The following is a 16,830-nucleotide window of genomic DNA, read 5'->3' on the forward strand; positions in this document are numbered from 1 at the left end:
AAAACAATAATCTTGAGAGTGCAGCTCGAGCGCCTAAACAAGCGCTGTGACTTTCTGATCACCCGCGGGACTCGGTGAGCCGAGGGGGGAGCTTCATCTGCAGCTCGCAGGCAGATTAGGAGCTCTAATGGTGGAAAAAACAGCGCTTCCTTTTGAAACTGAGCACACTTGATTTGTTTGTTTGTTTGCAGTATCTTTTTCATACTGGTGTTATTTAAAAAAGAAACAGCTTTCTTCAACCAGTAGTGATATTAAAGGGGTCATACGTGTTTGCTAATAATATTTTAATTCTGGCGGGTGGTTTGATGATGTCACAAACTGCTGTTGTGGTTTAAAATAAGAACTTTGTCCATTTAAAAATAATATTTTTAAAGGCCCAAAACTTCTTGAAGTTCTGCTTCCATTCATGCTGGAGTAATAAACTATCATCGTACGATGAGAATAGACGGAGTTAGCTTGTTTTGGTTGAATCCAGAAAGATGGTTTAGGATCTATCCCCTCTTTCCACTTCACGTGAAAGCGGTGCAAGATGGCCGCGAAACCCATACGCTGCAAATAGCTGCCGTGAAATTAATGAGTTCCTTTCCACTAGCGGCGAAGTGTAAAGTTTTGGACGCTCCCCAGAAGCGAGGAGACGCCATCATTACGTTTTGTAAACGCTACGCTTCCAAAACACGCCAAACTCCACAGTTTAGATCGTGCCAGACAGGAAGTCAAACACAAAACTTTTGGAAACTGTCTTACCGTGTGTGGACTTATGAAGTCACATGTGGTGTTGCAATTCCCTGTGATTTTGTGACCTCATGTGATCAGCTGTGTGGAACGCTCTCCCTCCCGTTTTGCGTCAGAATTGCTCCCTGTGGGGAATGAGCTCATGGGAAAACGCCGCTGGAAAGAAGGGGTTATACAATAAGGGCCAAAGATGTCCTCTAGCTACTACCGTGCAACATTTCAAGGTTGAATATGGAACAATTTAATAAACAGCTATATGTTTAAAAGTAACACGCCCACAGGGTGTTTAGAGGTGTGCAGAATGAAGGTACAGTATTTCCTTTACAAGCTATATTTTATAGTCAAACATTTATTTTGACGAACACGACACTGGGTTTATGTTTACATCTATCAAGCAGCTGCTTCTGAGCCCAGAAGAAGTGGTTGTCCTTGTCAGCAGAGAGCGACCATAAAAGATCTGAAGCCAGAGTGAGTTTAGGTGATGCCTACAACTGAACCGAATAAAGCATTTCACCTATCGGCAGCAAACCTGGTGTCCCGACGGCTGGAAGCCTTGTTCTGTTGCTGCAGTTACAGCCTCCACCCACTAGATGTCACCCTGGTGTCCGTGGTCCATATTTCACCTTTAAGGTTGAGTTTTTATCAGAAAAATTACTCTTTCAGTTTAGAGTGGGTCTCAGGATTAGAACCAGGTTACGGTCTATGGTTCCAGCTTTCACCTCCAAGTCTCGGACTGATTTTAGCCAAATCTCTAGAAAACTGAGAGTTACTTTTATTTATTTTCTCCTTTTAGTTAGCTGTGGTTGCCATCTTGAGTTGGATTGACTCCAAGTATCTGTCAGTTGTAGATGTCTGAGAGTTTTAATGAAATCTGTTGAGTGGTTCTGACTAAAAACCCAAAGCAAGCGTCTGGTTTCCTGGTTTTTATCAGGGGTGAAGATCCCCCTGAGACAGGCTGCAGGTCCTTATGTTGTTTTCCACAGATCCTTTTTTATAGCAACTTGTCTCAGCTTATAGCACACCGTTTTTTGCAGTATGTATTTAGTTATTTGTGTAACTTAAACAAAATAAGCAATGGCAGGATGTCTACAGCAGAAGGAAGCTGAATGTTGGTGTGCACCAATTAATTTAGAGCCAGCACGAGTTTTTGTTTCTAATAATTATGCAGCAAATCCTAAAATCCCCGGTTGGAGTTTCAGGAAGAGATGGCTGCTGAGAGATCAGCTGTTTCGTTTTTTTAAGAACATTTCATATCAACAAAAGCACAAAGCCCGCCGCATCACAGGGCGTGTGGGTTGTAATCATTTTGTTTTGTAAAAATTACGACTGATTGTTAATCGGTGCTACACAAACCAGCCAAATTAAAACTGAAATGAGTTTTTACTCAACGGTTCCAAGACTAGAAGTCCGACTAATTAATCATGTGGAAGAAACACATCTCACCGACATCAGGCAAGCTCAGTGTCCTGATAGCTGCAGCTTTGCAGGTGAAGTCAGAGAAATGAAATCCATCTGTGTTCAGCATGCGGATAGGAATGAATACGTTAATGAGGTGATTTATTAGCCCTAACCCAGTAACCTGATCTGGTTTGTGCACAGCAAAGGAAAACAAAGGACAGTCTGCGGCTTAACTCTTCATCTATTTAGATACATGTCATGTCCAACTACTGCTGACAGAAAGTCTCCAGGTTGGATTTTTCACACATGCAGAGTTCTGCTACACCTCAAGATGCTCCTAACGGCGATCTGGACATCTCCAAAACCAGCGAATGTCCACAGTTAATAGATGTAAAGCACGGTGGTGGAATAATTGCTTTAGTTACAGAACCGTGTTTCATTTCAGATTTCTGTTGTGAGGTGAGCAAAGGGAAAAAATCTTTATTTATTGTTGCTGCTGCAGGTGTTGTGATTCACTGTGAGAGTTGAGACCTTCAGGCTTTGTTCTGTGGCGTTTGAGTCATATTGAGCTGCCGTAGCTCTGAGAGAAACTGGTGCAAATGACAAGCTGGTTCACTGTGTCGTAACCCACTGTGGATTTTTGTAGAATTACTCTCTAAAGGGTTGGTAAACTGCTGACATCACTTACTTTGTGAACCAAACTCAGAAAATTATTTTCAAAATGCATTTTGACTGGAATAAAAGATGTTACAGGGACCTTAACTTGTTGGTTGTGTGAGTTCTTTTATAAATCCTGAACGGTTGCATTACCCAGGTCCAGCACTCTGATGGCTGTCTTTTGTCCACCTTGCAGGGCTCGTGGAAGTGGTGGTGACTTCACTCTCCCAAGCTGCACCAGTCTACCTGGGTGGAGAGAAGCAAGCTGGAAGGAAAGTCAGCCACCTGGTGCTGCAAGCCTTTCTGGAGCTGCTTCACAACATCCTGAAGCAGATCTCAGCTGCTGTTCAAGCTGCGCTGCAGGTACAAGAGCTCTAGTACCATAAAAACTCTTCTAAGGCTTTGTCACATTTCTGTTGAGTAGCTGTGAGCTGCATGTCCAGCTTTAAAACCTTAACTCAGTTCATTCTCTCGTGCTTTTACCGCTTTATCCATAGTGAGCCCAAATTCACCAGCTAGAGCACGAAGTCAACTTCCTGTGTGTGTGTGTGTGTGTGTGTGTGTGTGTGTGTGTGTGTGTGTGTGTGTGTGTGTGTGTGTGTGTGTGTGTGTCCATTGATGTATCCAGTGAAAGCTAGCAGGTTTAACTAACTGCAACATTGAAGTTGTGGACTCAGGAGAAAGCGGATGAGGTCCTGTGTCCCTGGGACACACACACACACACACACAAACACACACATACTGAGGGGCCTGTCTGGCTATGTCCCTGCGGCCTCATTATCACCGCTGGCTTTGTCCTCAGTTTGCCTCACTATATAGACACACACACATGAACAAGCCCCCATCTCCCCATACTGTGCACCCCAGCCCAACGCATACATATAATTGCCTGGACAGGGTGGTGGGGGGGACTAAAGTGAAAAGGGGGTGAAAGAGAGGACGGAAGGGAGTGAGGGAAGGGTGGAAAGATTGAAGGAGAAACGAAGATGGAAAGGGAGCAGGGAGAATGTGCAGCGGAAATCAATTCTACCAGAAATGCAAAGCTCATTAAAAAGAAAACTTGTGTCCAAACCAAATTCTTTTGGGTAATCAGGTCTGATAAGGAGCGAGGACGTGACTCGATCGCCCTCCCCTAGCAGCTGGTCAAGAGAGAGTTAGTCAGATATATAAGCACAATGGGAAGATAAAGATAGGAGGGAAAGTATAAACCAGCAATAATCACATTATCCCAGCATCAGTGACCTGAAAGTGCACTGTGGGCATGAACAGAAGTGAAAAAGAAGAAAAAACTAAAGGTCAGAGGTCATGAGAGTAATTTTCATGAGATGCAAAAACAAATAGTCTCTGTATGACCAACTAAACCTTGTTAACGTAGTGTGGCGATAACACTCCGAGAGCAACTGTTTCCCATCCCAATCTGATGCAGAGCCTTCCTGTGTCAGCCTGTCAGAATGAGTCTCGACAAGTCTCTGGATAAATCATTATTGACTGTCAAATCTCTATAAATGATTTAACTTGTGTGTGTGTGTGTGTGTGCGTGCATGCGTGCGTGTGTGTGTGTGTGTGTGTGTGTGTGTGTGTGTGTGTGTGTGTGTGTGTGTGTGTAGAGCCAGAGGCTATCTTGTCCACCAGCAGAGACGGAGGCAGCAGAAAAGCTGCTCGTAGCCAACAGACCCCTGAGCCAACTCAGCACTCACCTCATTCACATGGTGAGACCAACACCCCCAGATCCTGTGTGTGTGTGTGTGTGTGTGTGTGTGTGTGTGTGTGTGTGTGTGTGTGTGTGTGTGTGTGTGTGTGTGTGTGTGTGTGTGTGTCCCAACTGTTAATACGAAGGTTTGTGATGATGATGATGATGATGATGATGATGATGATGATGATGATCAAAATGTCCTTCTACACACTCTGGACATGCCTGCTCTGTAGCTGCATTACATGACAAAAATAAATTTTAACTGAATTTCTGCTTATGGGGGCAAAAAAATCATGTTTACAAACATTTAAGCCGATCATAAAATCTGAATTATTTTCATTAAGGTAGGAAATTATCCAGAGTTCACTTTGTAAATGAAGGAGAAAGGATTTTTATATAGCACCTTTCAAAATAAAATGCTTCACAAGAACAATAAGAATAAAATAATTAAAAAGAATCATATCAAAAATTAAGATTAAAAGTGTGAATAAAAATTAAAGAAACTGTTGATCATGGAAGCCTGAAAAAGACAGACGTAACAGAAAGACCAGCATGAAGGGAAGGTTGCAATGAAGAATCAGCAGAAGGTCACACCAACGCCTGAACAGGTGATTTTAAAGGAGACCACTGAGTCCACTGATCTCAGGCTCATGGGGAGAGAGGTCCAGAGTCTGGGGGCCACAGCAGCAAATGATCTGTCACCTTTGGTCTTTAGCCTGGTGCTGCACAACCAGTAGGCTTTGGTCGCTGGGCCTCAGGGACCTGCTGGGGGTGTAGGGACTGAGAAGATCACCAATGTATGGTGGTGCTTGTCCTTGTAAGGCCCTATAGACCAGAACCAGGATCTTGAAATGAACCCTGAAGTTGACTGGCAGCCAGTGAAGCTGGAGGAGAAGCGGGGTGATGTGGGTGTGTTTGGAGGACTTGGTCAGAAGCCGAGCACAGGCATTCTGAACCAACTGTAGACGGTTCAGAGAGGTTCTGGTGTGAGAAGCAAGCTGACCAAGAGAGTCTCTGACTTTGGGAACCAGCTTTTCAGGGGCACAGATGAGGATCTCAGTCTTATCTTCATTCAGCTGTAGAAAGTTCCCACCATCCAGGTTTTAATAGTCTAAGCAGGTGTGTAACAGCTGCAGCTTAGACATTTCATGGGGCTTAAAGGAGATGTACAGTTGGATGTCATCTGCATAAAGATGGTAGGAGATTCCTTTGAAGGAGCTCAGGATGTGCTGAAGAGGAAACAGAGGATGAAGAGTCGAGGCCCCAGCACAGATCCTTGTGGGATGTGATGGATTTAATTTAATAGCAAAGTTATTTGTTAATTCAGAAGATCTAAAGATCTTTGTTCGTTCAGTGATCAATAAACACCCACTCTGTGTTTATTTCAATGAAGAGTCAAGTTTAAAATGAAGTTAAGAAATTTACTATCAACAATTTATAAAAGCTTTGGTATTAAATACTTTGGTATTAAATAGCAACCCTGTGAATGGATGAATCTAAGTGAAAGTGTATGTTTGTTTGTGGGTGAAAGCGTGATCAGAACGTGTATCTTGGAGAGAGGAGCGCGTTCTGGGTGAAAAGGAATTTGGTGGTAGATCACTAAAGTTGTTCTTATTGAAGAGCATTCAGACGCAATCTTGTGTTCTACCTCACCGTTCAGACGACCCTCTGTTCAGATCAGGAGGTCAAGAGAGGATGTTGATCAGCCTCTGGGTACCCGGTCCGGTAGGGAAGACCAGTGGTACTGACTCTCTGGTCCTAGAGATGCCGCAGGCACACAGGTGTGGAATTTGTTTACGTCTGAGCAGATTCTTAAGGAATCTCGTAGCGTCAGCTTTGTTCTGCAGGTGTCGTTTGTTGTGTCGTAGCAATTCTGCCAGCGTGACCGAGATCACTTGTTGGTTAAAGAGCGTTGGGCGGCCGTCCCACTTCTCTAGAACTCACTCGCTAAATGCCGAGAGTTCTGTTTTATAAGATGGGCATTTCCTGGTCTAACGAATCAGGTGTTGACAGGAAGATTTAACCGTCTTCCCTAAAGATAGGAAGTTCTCGTGGATGAGAAAAGAATCATGTGAGTGCAGTTCACCTTAACCTGATTTACTGTGTCCTGTATGATTGTGTATAAGTGCACATGATCTTCTTGTCACTGTTAAACATTACTGATTATCATAAATAATAATTATTAATAACCAAAGAATAATAATTCATTTCAGTAATTAAACACTGTTATAATGAACCATGATGATTATTTATGAACATTGTAATAGACAGTGAAAAGAGTTTATTAAAATGATACTTTTAAATCTTGAAGTGTCTTTCGTCTTGCGGATGGAACAGCAGTCAGATTAAAGGGCTGGTAGACCGACATTCAGTCTCCTGTGAAAGAAACACTGTAGATTGTTGTAGCAGCCAGGATCAAAGTGACCCAGGCTGTGTGTCTGACCTGAGGGTCAAGAATCAGGTCATTCAGTGACGCTACACCGGTATCACTAATTATTACGTTTTTTCAACTGAAGATCGGTTAATATGAGCTAAAATAAATCTAAACGGATCCTTATTTCAGGCTTTTGTCTAACCTGATTTCTCTTTGCTGATTCTGAACATAAATGAATTACATACATTTTCTAATGTGTGCTTTAGTCCTGGTAAAGGTCATTTTTTACAAAAGTTCAGCTGTGTGCAACATTTAGAGAATGGATAAATAAAAGCAGATTTACTATTAGGTGAGTGAACTGTTGATGCACGAAGCAAAATGCCACCATGAAGTTCTGAGTTATCGTAACCATTCACATGGGGAACAACAACCTAATTATTGTGGGTACCGTAAATCCTCTAATATTAGCCTGTATTCAATTAACAGCCGGGTATCATATTTTGGCCGGTGTCGGAGTCGGCGGAGGTGAATAATGGCCGGTATTTTATTGTGGCCGGGTGGAATGTGGTAACAAGCAAGTACGGGGGGCGGTTGTGTCATCCGTCTCACTTTTGATTTGCCAGTGATAGACCGCGAGGGTAACTTTAACCGTGCAGAGACGAAGAGGAGGCGAAAATTTGATATCAAGTTCAAAGAGAACGTGCTGATTATGCTGCAGAACACTGGGGAGCAGTAGCAGGGGTTGTATGAACTAGTCGACTTCACTATAGTGACTTTTTATGCCCGTCATCGACTAGTCGCTGTCACGTGATAATGATCGGCAAGATGCAGCCCTCGGAAAAGACAGCAGCTTGCTGTCAGCAGGTGACAAGCTCCTGCGCTCGGGGGGGGCAACGCGCTGTGCCAGAGCGTCGGTACTGACATGCGATCGTTCATGTCGGCTCATTTCCTTTAATGTTTTCTGTCTTTTATTTGCGCCTGATGCGTTTCGCTGCTGTGGAGCGGGGCGCATCACCTTGTCCTCCGACGCACTGATCACTGATGCGGCCGCCAAGCAGCGAGCACTCCGCTGTTTTTGTGGTCGTTAGATCTTTTAGAACTGCAGTTTAAAGGTCATAAGGTGAATATATGAACCCAGGTAGCAGTTTTTCTATAGGATTGAGAGGAGATGCAGGAAGATAATAAACAGACAGGACAGAAAAATAGTCAAATAAAAACAAGTTAGTTTTTGTACCTGGTGGTTGCAACAAACAGACACCATTGAAGGTAATCAGAAGTGAGGAACAGAAAATGAAATAATGATTTTAATGTTTAGAGCAGCAGGAACTCCGAGAGGCTGCAGGCGCATCAGTGAGTTTGCGGCCGCTGTGCAAGGGGAGAGGGCTAAAGCAGGGGGAGGGGGGAGATGGCTGAAGCAGAAACTACTGTTGTTAAAAGAAATGTGTTTAACTTAGAAAATGTGGGCGCAATTTTAATTGTCAAAAACTCCAGCGAACCATTAGTTAATTTTGCTCAAATAAAAATAGAGGCCTGCCTCTAATTCTGGTCCTCCTTCCAATAAAGGCCTCGAGCTTGATGAGCTTGAGTCAAATACAGGCCCGGGCCTGTATTAGAGGATTTACGGTATATTACATATGTGCAAAAGAGGCAGAGCAGCAGATCTGCCCTACCTTCTGTTCAATTCAAAAATACTTTATTAATCCCAGAGGGAAATTGATTGCTGTAGTAGCTCAGAATAATAATAATAATTAAAGCTGCAAGCAGCGTCGTTCGGCCCTCGCAGCTCCGCGCCGCTCCGGCCTGGCCGGCAGCCCGGGGCACCAGGGCACGTCCAGCAGAACAGAATCGTCAACCACCCCGACACCAGAAACCGCGAACGGCCTGCTAGTCCGCACCTCACACTGACTCAGCATCCCCTCTGAGTTCACCATTAAATTGAATTGAAAGGTCACGGCGCCAAGCCAGAATTCGCCATGGCTTCAAAGCCCCTCCCTTTCTGGAAAGCTATCAGATCTGAATGGTCATTACAACATCATGAAGACAGTGCATGACCTTAGTGTCATGTTGACTTAATTAGAGGGGACCAATACGGGCATTTCACCATAAAACTATAGACTTCCTGTAGTCAGGGGGCAGGGCTTAGGTGATGTTAGCTGTCCACATTGTCATTGTCTTCAGATGTGGTCAGTGATCACACAGACACAGTTTGATATAGATCTGATCGTGCACATGGGAGTTATTAAGTCAAGTAATGTAATGGCGAAAGGTCAAAGTTTGAGGCTTAGCCACGCCCACACCTTTCAACTTTTGAAAAATCCGACGGTTGAATTTTTCCCCCTATGTCTTAAGAGTGTATATAAGAAATGAGAGGCAAACGTATGTCCATGGCGTGATGGCGATTTTTGCCATGCTCCCAAAGCCCCACCTTTTTTTGAAACCTGCCAGTACTGGATACCAAGTGACCTCACGTTCTCTACTGCTACTTGCCAGAGATTCCTGCTGATTGGGTAAAAGGAGTCCAGTAGGGAGCTGTGAAAAAAAGAGTGGTGTGGCGACAGGTCAAAGTTTGAGGCTTAGCCACGCCTACACCTTTCAACTTTTGAAAAATCCGACGGTTGAATTTTTTCCCCAATGACTTAAGAGTATATAGCAGAAGTTTGAAGGAGATTGGTGAAAAGGGCGACGGAGCATCACTCTCCAAACAATGTGTGCGAAAACCACTAAATTGCGCACTTGGACCAAAATGGCCGACTTCCTGTGCGACTTTGTACTTAGTTCCAAGAGACTTTTTTGTAGGTCCTGAGACACCACATTAGTGTACCAAATTTCGTGATCCTCAGTCAAAGCATGGCTTGGGGCTGACAGTTTTAATAGTCCTAGGGGGCGCTATTTCAGAAAATAGGCCACGCCCACCGGATGTTCACATCAGATCTTTTGGGGGGCCGGACTAGGATCACTCACAAGAAGTTTCATGACGATATCTTTAGAAATGACGAAATGGGAGGCAAACGTAAGGCCACGGCGGTACGCCTGATTTCGCCGCGCCGCCACAGCCCCGCCCTCTGCCGAAAACTCACATAAAGTGACGCCAAGCAACCCCCATTTGTCTTGAGTTACCAGCTACAAATTCGTGGTGATTAAGTGAAGTGGGGCAATTTTGGACCTTTCACAGTAAAACTTGATCTTTTTGTTCCTGAGGGGGCGGGGCTTGTGTGATGTCATCATCCGACCATTCAATTTACTTTGTGGGTGGATGACGAATGACCACAGAAAGTTTGGTAACTCTATTCCATTCAGTTATGAAGTTATAGCAATTTAAATATTTTTGGCGAGTAGTCAAACTTTGAGGCCTGGCCCCGACCCTTCAGCATATACGAAAACTCAGAATCCTCGTCTCATTTTGTTCGCCCATCCCTTCTGAGCAATTTTACACAAGTTTTGAGACGATCGTGCAAAAAATGATCGAGCAATCCAATCAGAGACGGACCCTAAAAACGGCAAAAACGGCTAAAAATCGCCATTTCATCCCAAAATGACCGACTTCCTGTTTGATATTGACCATGCTTGCAAGAGACTTTTCTGTGCGGACTGTTGAGTACTACAAGTGTACCAAATTTCATAACTGTACGATAAACTAAGCTTTATGGAGAGGGTTTTTTTTACTTTCTAGGGGGCGCTGTTCAGCCATTTTCTTTGCGATTTTTTTGGGACCTTTAAAATATCAAATTTTTCACCAGGCCTGACAAGTCTGCAAAATATTGTGAGTTTTGGGGTATGATAAGGTCCCCAAAAGGCCATTCAAAGCGGGCTAAGAATAAAAAATAAGATATAAACAGAGCAAAAACAAGAGGCCTTTGCAGCGCTGTCGCTGCTCGGGCCTAATAATCAAGTCGTCAAAGAGTTATTGTATATTATAATGGCTGTTGGCAGGAAGGATCTCCAGTAGCGGTCAGTGTTGCAGCCAAACTGAAGAAGCCTCTGACTGAAGACACTCTTCCGTTGTTGAACAGTCTTGTGAAGAGAATGCTCAGGGTTGTCCATAATTTTCTTGATTCTCTGGAGAATCCTTCTTTGCATTACCTCCTCCAGTGGTTCCACAGTCGTCCCCAGAACAGAACCAGCCTTTTTTATTAGGCTGTTGAGTCTTTTCAGGTCCCTGCTTCTGATGCTGATACCCCAACAGACGATGGCTGAAGAGATTACACTCTCAATAACAGACTTGTAGAAGATCTGCAGCATCTTGCTACAGACATTGAAGGACCTAAGTATCCTCAAGAAGTGCAGTCTGCTCTGTCCCTTCTTGTAAACGGCTTCGCTGTTCTTTCTCCAGTCCAGTCTGTTGTCCAGGTGAACTCTGTTGGGGTTATTAGGTAGCGAACAATTAGTAAGCTTCCACTTACTTTTGGATTCTTCAATAAATTCTGTAAATGTGGAAATATTTACCGAGTTATTAATTAATTAAGATACTCTTTAGGAATCTTTCGGGGCACCATCCCCTTTAACCGGGGAAAATTGAATCCAAAACTCTTATCAGTCTGTCAAAAGGATGTGAATCCTAGGAGCAGAGATTTCTAGTCAACACAAGAAGTCGCTTGAGGCAAAATCTGAATTTTATAACGTTTAATTAAACAATTTGTCAAGTGAATAAACAATGAAATAAATGAATAATAACCATGTGATATAATTGAAGATGTATGTGTTTGTGTGTGATGGAGGATGTATGAATCGGGTCCTTTGTTCTCACAAAGAAGTGGTGTGTGTGTGCGTGTGTATGGATTCAAAATGGAGTCTTGAATACAAGATGGCTGACCCCTTTGTCTGGCTAAAGTGTGGGTGGCAACTTGCACTTTAACTTCCAAAGCACTTAGAATCAGAAGTAACTTAACCTTAAAATCACTCAAAACGTTTCAAAGGATCATGAAGCTTCACCAAAGATTAATCCTGAATTAATATCTTTTTTAGGTTCACCGCTTGGCCATAGCAGAACCCATTTTAAGATACCAAACAATGATCAAGATCAAGATCATGAGCCCCACTCTAAGGGAGTTTGCAGTGTATTAGTGAGTCATATATTGTACAACCACAGTCATAAAGTTTTCAATCAATAGTTTTATTTCAGTATGTATTTTTCCAGTATCACAAAAAATGTAATTTTATATGGTTAAAACCATCTAGCTTATGTGCACTTTTTAAAACACTGCCCAGCAAACATTCGGACGTTTAATGACAGTTGAACGGTCACAACTGTAAAATACCTGAAATTAAGAAAAATTAACATGACGTCTACTACATTTTCCTTGCCCGGACTCGAACCTGGATCCTCCGGGGCGAGAGTCACCCGCTCTCCCAGCTGAGCTATGCCAGCGACTACTGAACATCAGACTTTTTTATATAGATAGAGGGTAAAGTGCGGGGTGAACTAACCAATCAGAGGACAGACAAGATATGCCACAGGCCACGCCTCCAGAGTGCCAAAAGCCCTTACAGCCGAGCGAGCAGGAGTCAGAAACCGAGCGCGCAGAGAGGCTGCCGAGCGCGCACAGAGGCTGCCGCGCGCGCACGTTTTCCTCTGCCGTGTGCTCGTTGACAACGCGCGCACGCAGGTTTGTCACTTGTGCACATCCTTGTGCGCTCACAGACACAGTTTGCTCCCTCTCAGTGCACAAATGACCTCTCGCCATGTATATTTTCGCTCGCGAGTCCCGTTCACACGCGCGCGAGTCCCGTTCACACGCGCGCTGTGGACCCAATGCGCGTGCACGGGTTGTGACACGGGTATGACGCGATAGATTGTTTTCACACCATGTCACAAAGAGCTCCACCAGCGCTCTGTACTCAGCTTCCTGTCCATCTCTGATACACCCGACAACTGCAGAGTCATCTGCGTATTTCTGTAGATGACAGGTCTCTGATTTGTACTGGAAGTCTGAGGTGTACAGGGTGAAAAGGAATGGTGAGAGTACAGTCCCCTGTGGTGCTCCAGTGTTACTGATCGCCTGGTTTGATGTGCAGTTCTTCTGCCTCACAAACTGTAGTCTGTTTGTCAGGTAGTCTTTAATCCAGGCGATAGTTGAGGTCCCCACCTGTGTCTTCTGGAGTTTCTGGTCAAGTACATCAGGCTGGATTGTGTTAAATGCACTGGAGAAATCAAAGAACGTGACCCTCACAGTGCTGCCTGCTTTGTCCAGATGACAGTGGGTTGGTTGAAGCAGCTGGATGATGGCATCTTCAACTCCAACTCCATGGCGATAAACAAACTGCAGCAGGTCCTGATATGTCCTAGTATGCTTATTCAGGTGTACCAACAGGAGTCTCTCCAGGACCTTCATGATGTGGGATGTCAGGGCAACCGGTCTGTAGTCGTCATTGTCTGATGGGCGAGTTTTCTTTGGATCTGGAACAAGGCAGGATGTCTTCCACAGGACTGGAACCTTCTCCTGGGTCAGGCTGAGGTTGAAGAGGTGCTGCAGAATCCCACAGAGCTGCTCTGCACAGGCCTTCAGTACTCTGGGGCTGACACCATCTGGACCTGCAGCCTTGTTCCTGTTCAGTCTCTCCAGCTGCCTCTTTACCTGACTTCTAGAGGCAGATAGGTGGGAGGGGGAGGTAAATGTTCTGCCCGACGCTGGGTCCAACAACCGTCAGAGCACCTCTGATGTTAAACAAGTCACCTAAAGTGCTGTAAAAGATGTGAAACGTTCATGAAAAGAATTAAAATAGCAGTTTTGCTGGAATTACTGCCTAGATCACCTAGATGTTCCACACCAGCTCCAGAACTTGGACCAGTGAGATGAAAGCTCAACTGTTTCACCAAACTTTAACAGAATGGAGACACCATCATGGTGGTAGACGTCTCCTGGTTCAAGGCTGCTGTGCTGTTTTAGCTGGTTCGTTCATCACCTCACTGGACTCATCCAACGACAGACGAAGCGACTGATATAAGGGGAACATTGAATGGTCCATGCTGATAAAGCATTATAGTTTTAGCCATCAAAACTGAATATATTTAGGTACAGCCAGAATTATTATGTTATTTCAGTCTGAGTGACTAAATAAACCATTTAATTAAAAATCCAATGTTAATTCTAAAGTCAGACAGAATTATAATAACCATGTGTAGCTGTTGGTGAACACATAATTAATACTAATATGAGACAATTAAAAAGTGAACAGCATTATATTCAAACAAATGGCAGGTGGTTAAATGATGAAAGACAGAGGACTCTGAGTTATCCTGGAAAGTCATTGACATATCGGAGAGGATGGAGAAAGAAAGGAGAGTGGGGGGAAAAGGAAGAGGACGTCTCCTGGGACCTAATGAGCACATTACAGGGTTGATGGAGCCTCCAACACACCCTCAACCTCTCCACAGCCCCTTTGCCCTTTGAAACACAAGTGAGGGAGCGCAGTTGTGTCGATAACAATCCAACATCACTAAAAGCTGAAAAACCGTTGTAGAGAGACGGGGCTGTCATCAATGTGAATGGATGTATAGTCGCCATAAATAAAATCTCCAGCAGAGTTTGGATTTATTTGTGTTATGCGGTGGCCCTGGACACATCTTTAGCAGATCTTTGTTCACTAACAGTGTTTTATTTCATCTCTGTGAAAGGTAAGGCTGCTCAAATACAAATAAAATGACAATTTCTCGTTGACTTTGGAAGCTTTGGTTTTTCCTCCTTAGCCAAAAGCGCACCAGAGACGTTATAATCTTCCTTTTACTTCCAGGCTCCGCCATGATGCCAACATGAAAGCAGCGTTGTTTTTATTGAGTGAGCAAGCTAGAAAAGCTAACTGCTAGCTACTAGCACATTCCAGCCCTCCCCGAACACTGATCCTCCTCTAACTTGTTCCTACCTGAACCACAAAGACGTTTGGGTCAGTTTCTGGTCAGCAGAGGGCTACAGAGTTCTGTCCAAGGTGAAGCTGCTCCACTTTCTGGTTCAAGAACCACTGAAACCAGTTGCTCTAAGCGACACTGAAGCTTCATGCTGTGGCCAGTTTACTAAAGTTCTCCTTCCTTACATAGCTGTGTATTTAATTTGAATACCCTCAGGAATATGTACTTCAGTTCTCAACAAGCTATGACTTGAAAGCTCAACTGACTTACAGCAGAAGTGTCTGATTGTGGAAAGCCCTAATTTACTAGAAATTAAATGTTTACTAGTGATTAACCCATTAACCTAACCCTAACCCTTTTGATCCAGTTTAAGTATGAGAACAAAACAACTTTTCATAGTAAGTTAAGTGCACCTTTGAAATGTTTAGAATGAGGAACCTAATATTCATAAATTTGTTCAAAACACATAAACATCAACTAATCTGTTTTTACTTGATCGATCAGTCACCTGAAGAAGCTTCTATGGAAGCCCAGATGTCTAAACAGTGTGTGTAAAAGTTTTTTTCTTCAGGAGTGCTGATGTGTGAATAAAGAACTTCATGAACATACTGCAGGACACGGCATCATAGCTCCTACAGGGACGATCACTGACAATTATTTTAGTGTATTTGGTAAATTTTGTCAAATACTGCCAGTGTGTTTTGCCCTCATTCCACCACATTGCGCTGACACTGAAGAGGAACATTTTTTAAAAAGAAAGATAGCAAAACAGAATATTAAAAATAGTTTCATGATAGTTTTTTATTGATTACTTTGCTGTTTGTGTAGCTTGGAGCAAAACATCAAATTCTTTAAAACGTGGTATAATGCCCCAGTAGAAGGGTTAGGGTTAAAAATAAGTGTTTCTTTCCCACTTTTGTTTTCCCTCAGCTGTCCGGTGAAAACCAGGACGTGTGGGAGGAATCTCTTCAGTGTCTGTCCTTACTGGTGCAGCTTTATGCTGGAGAGGGTCAGGACTGCTTGTCACCTTCCTGTCTACAAAGCTTCTCACACATCCTGCGGACAAACGCAAGCACCAAGTCGCTCCAGACTCAAAGCACGACACTAAGGATCATTAAACGGCTGGTGAGTTAAGTGCACATGTAAGCATCTGTGCAAACAATCCTGCTATGTCAGTGGAGAATCTTGGAGGGAATTGCAAGGAAGAACAAGTCGCACACATCCGCTCTCCCAGAGCCATACTGGGGTTCTGTTCTGAAAATAATGTGCAGCTTCACCAGAACTGACAGAGAGAACAAGACGGAGCCAGGAAGAAATTCTGTCTTCGTGACAGTTTCTGGTCAAGTGTCTGTCCAATTTTGTGGCTTAGTCAAAGTTATGTTGAGTACCGAGTAAAGAGGAGCTGTAGGAGTGCAGTAAGTAAATGTTAGTTTACCTTTACGACATGACTCGTCTGACCTAACCCTCACAAATAAACGTCTTGTGTGATTACACAGAGAAAAGTGTCCGCTTTACCAGTGTGATGAGTTCTGGCTCTGGCGGACACTCGAACCCACAAAGAGAGCTTTGCTGCCATGAAGACTTTCATTAGCATCACTGCCTTGGAGCTCTGGGGAACAGGCACTGATGCTGCGGAGGTTTTTCCTCACATCCTTATGTTGTAGGAGTTAGTTGTTCTTAACTGAGCTTTTCTGACCCTAATGAAAATGATAAAATAACATTCAGCCAGCTACAGATCTTAAGATTTGCTGGTAAATAAAATAGAAACAGAGATGAAGTCCAGTGAACAGGCGCATTGAAATTGTCAACATGAAGTTATGAATAATGGCAAAATGTTCAGTACTCTTATGAATAATGCAAAAAGCATTCCTAATGTTTTGGCTTGGCCGCAGGGTCAGGAAATGGTTTCTGCATGTGGTACGTGAGGTCAGCTGATCCGTTAGATCACATGAACTAACCCAAGGCTGTGCCTGGGAGCTACTGGACTGTGTAGCCTTGTGTTGGGGGGCATGTGCAGTTATGGATGTGTTTGTAATTCCTCACTAATTAGTAGCCACCTGAACCACCCACTCACACTTTTTCTCTGTCTGACAAATGTGTCCTCTCGTGCTAATGCCCTCATTACTGCAGGCCTCC

The 16,830-nt window shown here is 43.7% G+C and overlaps 1 protein-coding gene across 7 annotated transcripts in view; it reads left to right on the top strand.

The window, feature by feature from the left end:
* The window catches only part of LOC139061563 (serine/threonine-protein kinase ULK4-like), a 191,863-nt gene that overhangs the window by 154,469 nt on the left and 20,564 nt on the right, over positions 1–16,830 (top strand). For all 7 annotated transcript variants that reach the window (XM_070551584.1, XM_070551589.1, XM_070551588.1 and 4 more), the window contains 3 exons: positions 2,984–3,150; positions 4,395–4,496; positions 15,625–15,819. In XM_070551584.1, the coding sequence (XP_070407685.1) occupies positions 2,984–3,150; positions 4,395–4,496; positions 15,625–15,819 (464 nt within the window). The remainder of the gene's footprint in view (positions 1–2,983; positions 3,151–4,394; positions 4,497–15,624; positions 15,820–16,830) is intronic.

This window comes from Nothobranchius furzeri, chromosome 5, assembly GCF_043380555.1.
Source record: "Nothobranchius furzeri strain GRZ-AD chromosome 5, NfurGRZ-RIMD1, whole genome shotgun sequence".
NCBI lineage: Eukaryota > Metazoa > Chordata > Actinopteri > Cyprinodontiformes > Nothobranchiidae > Nothobranchius > Nothobranchius furzeri.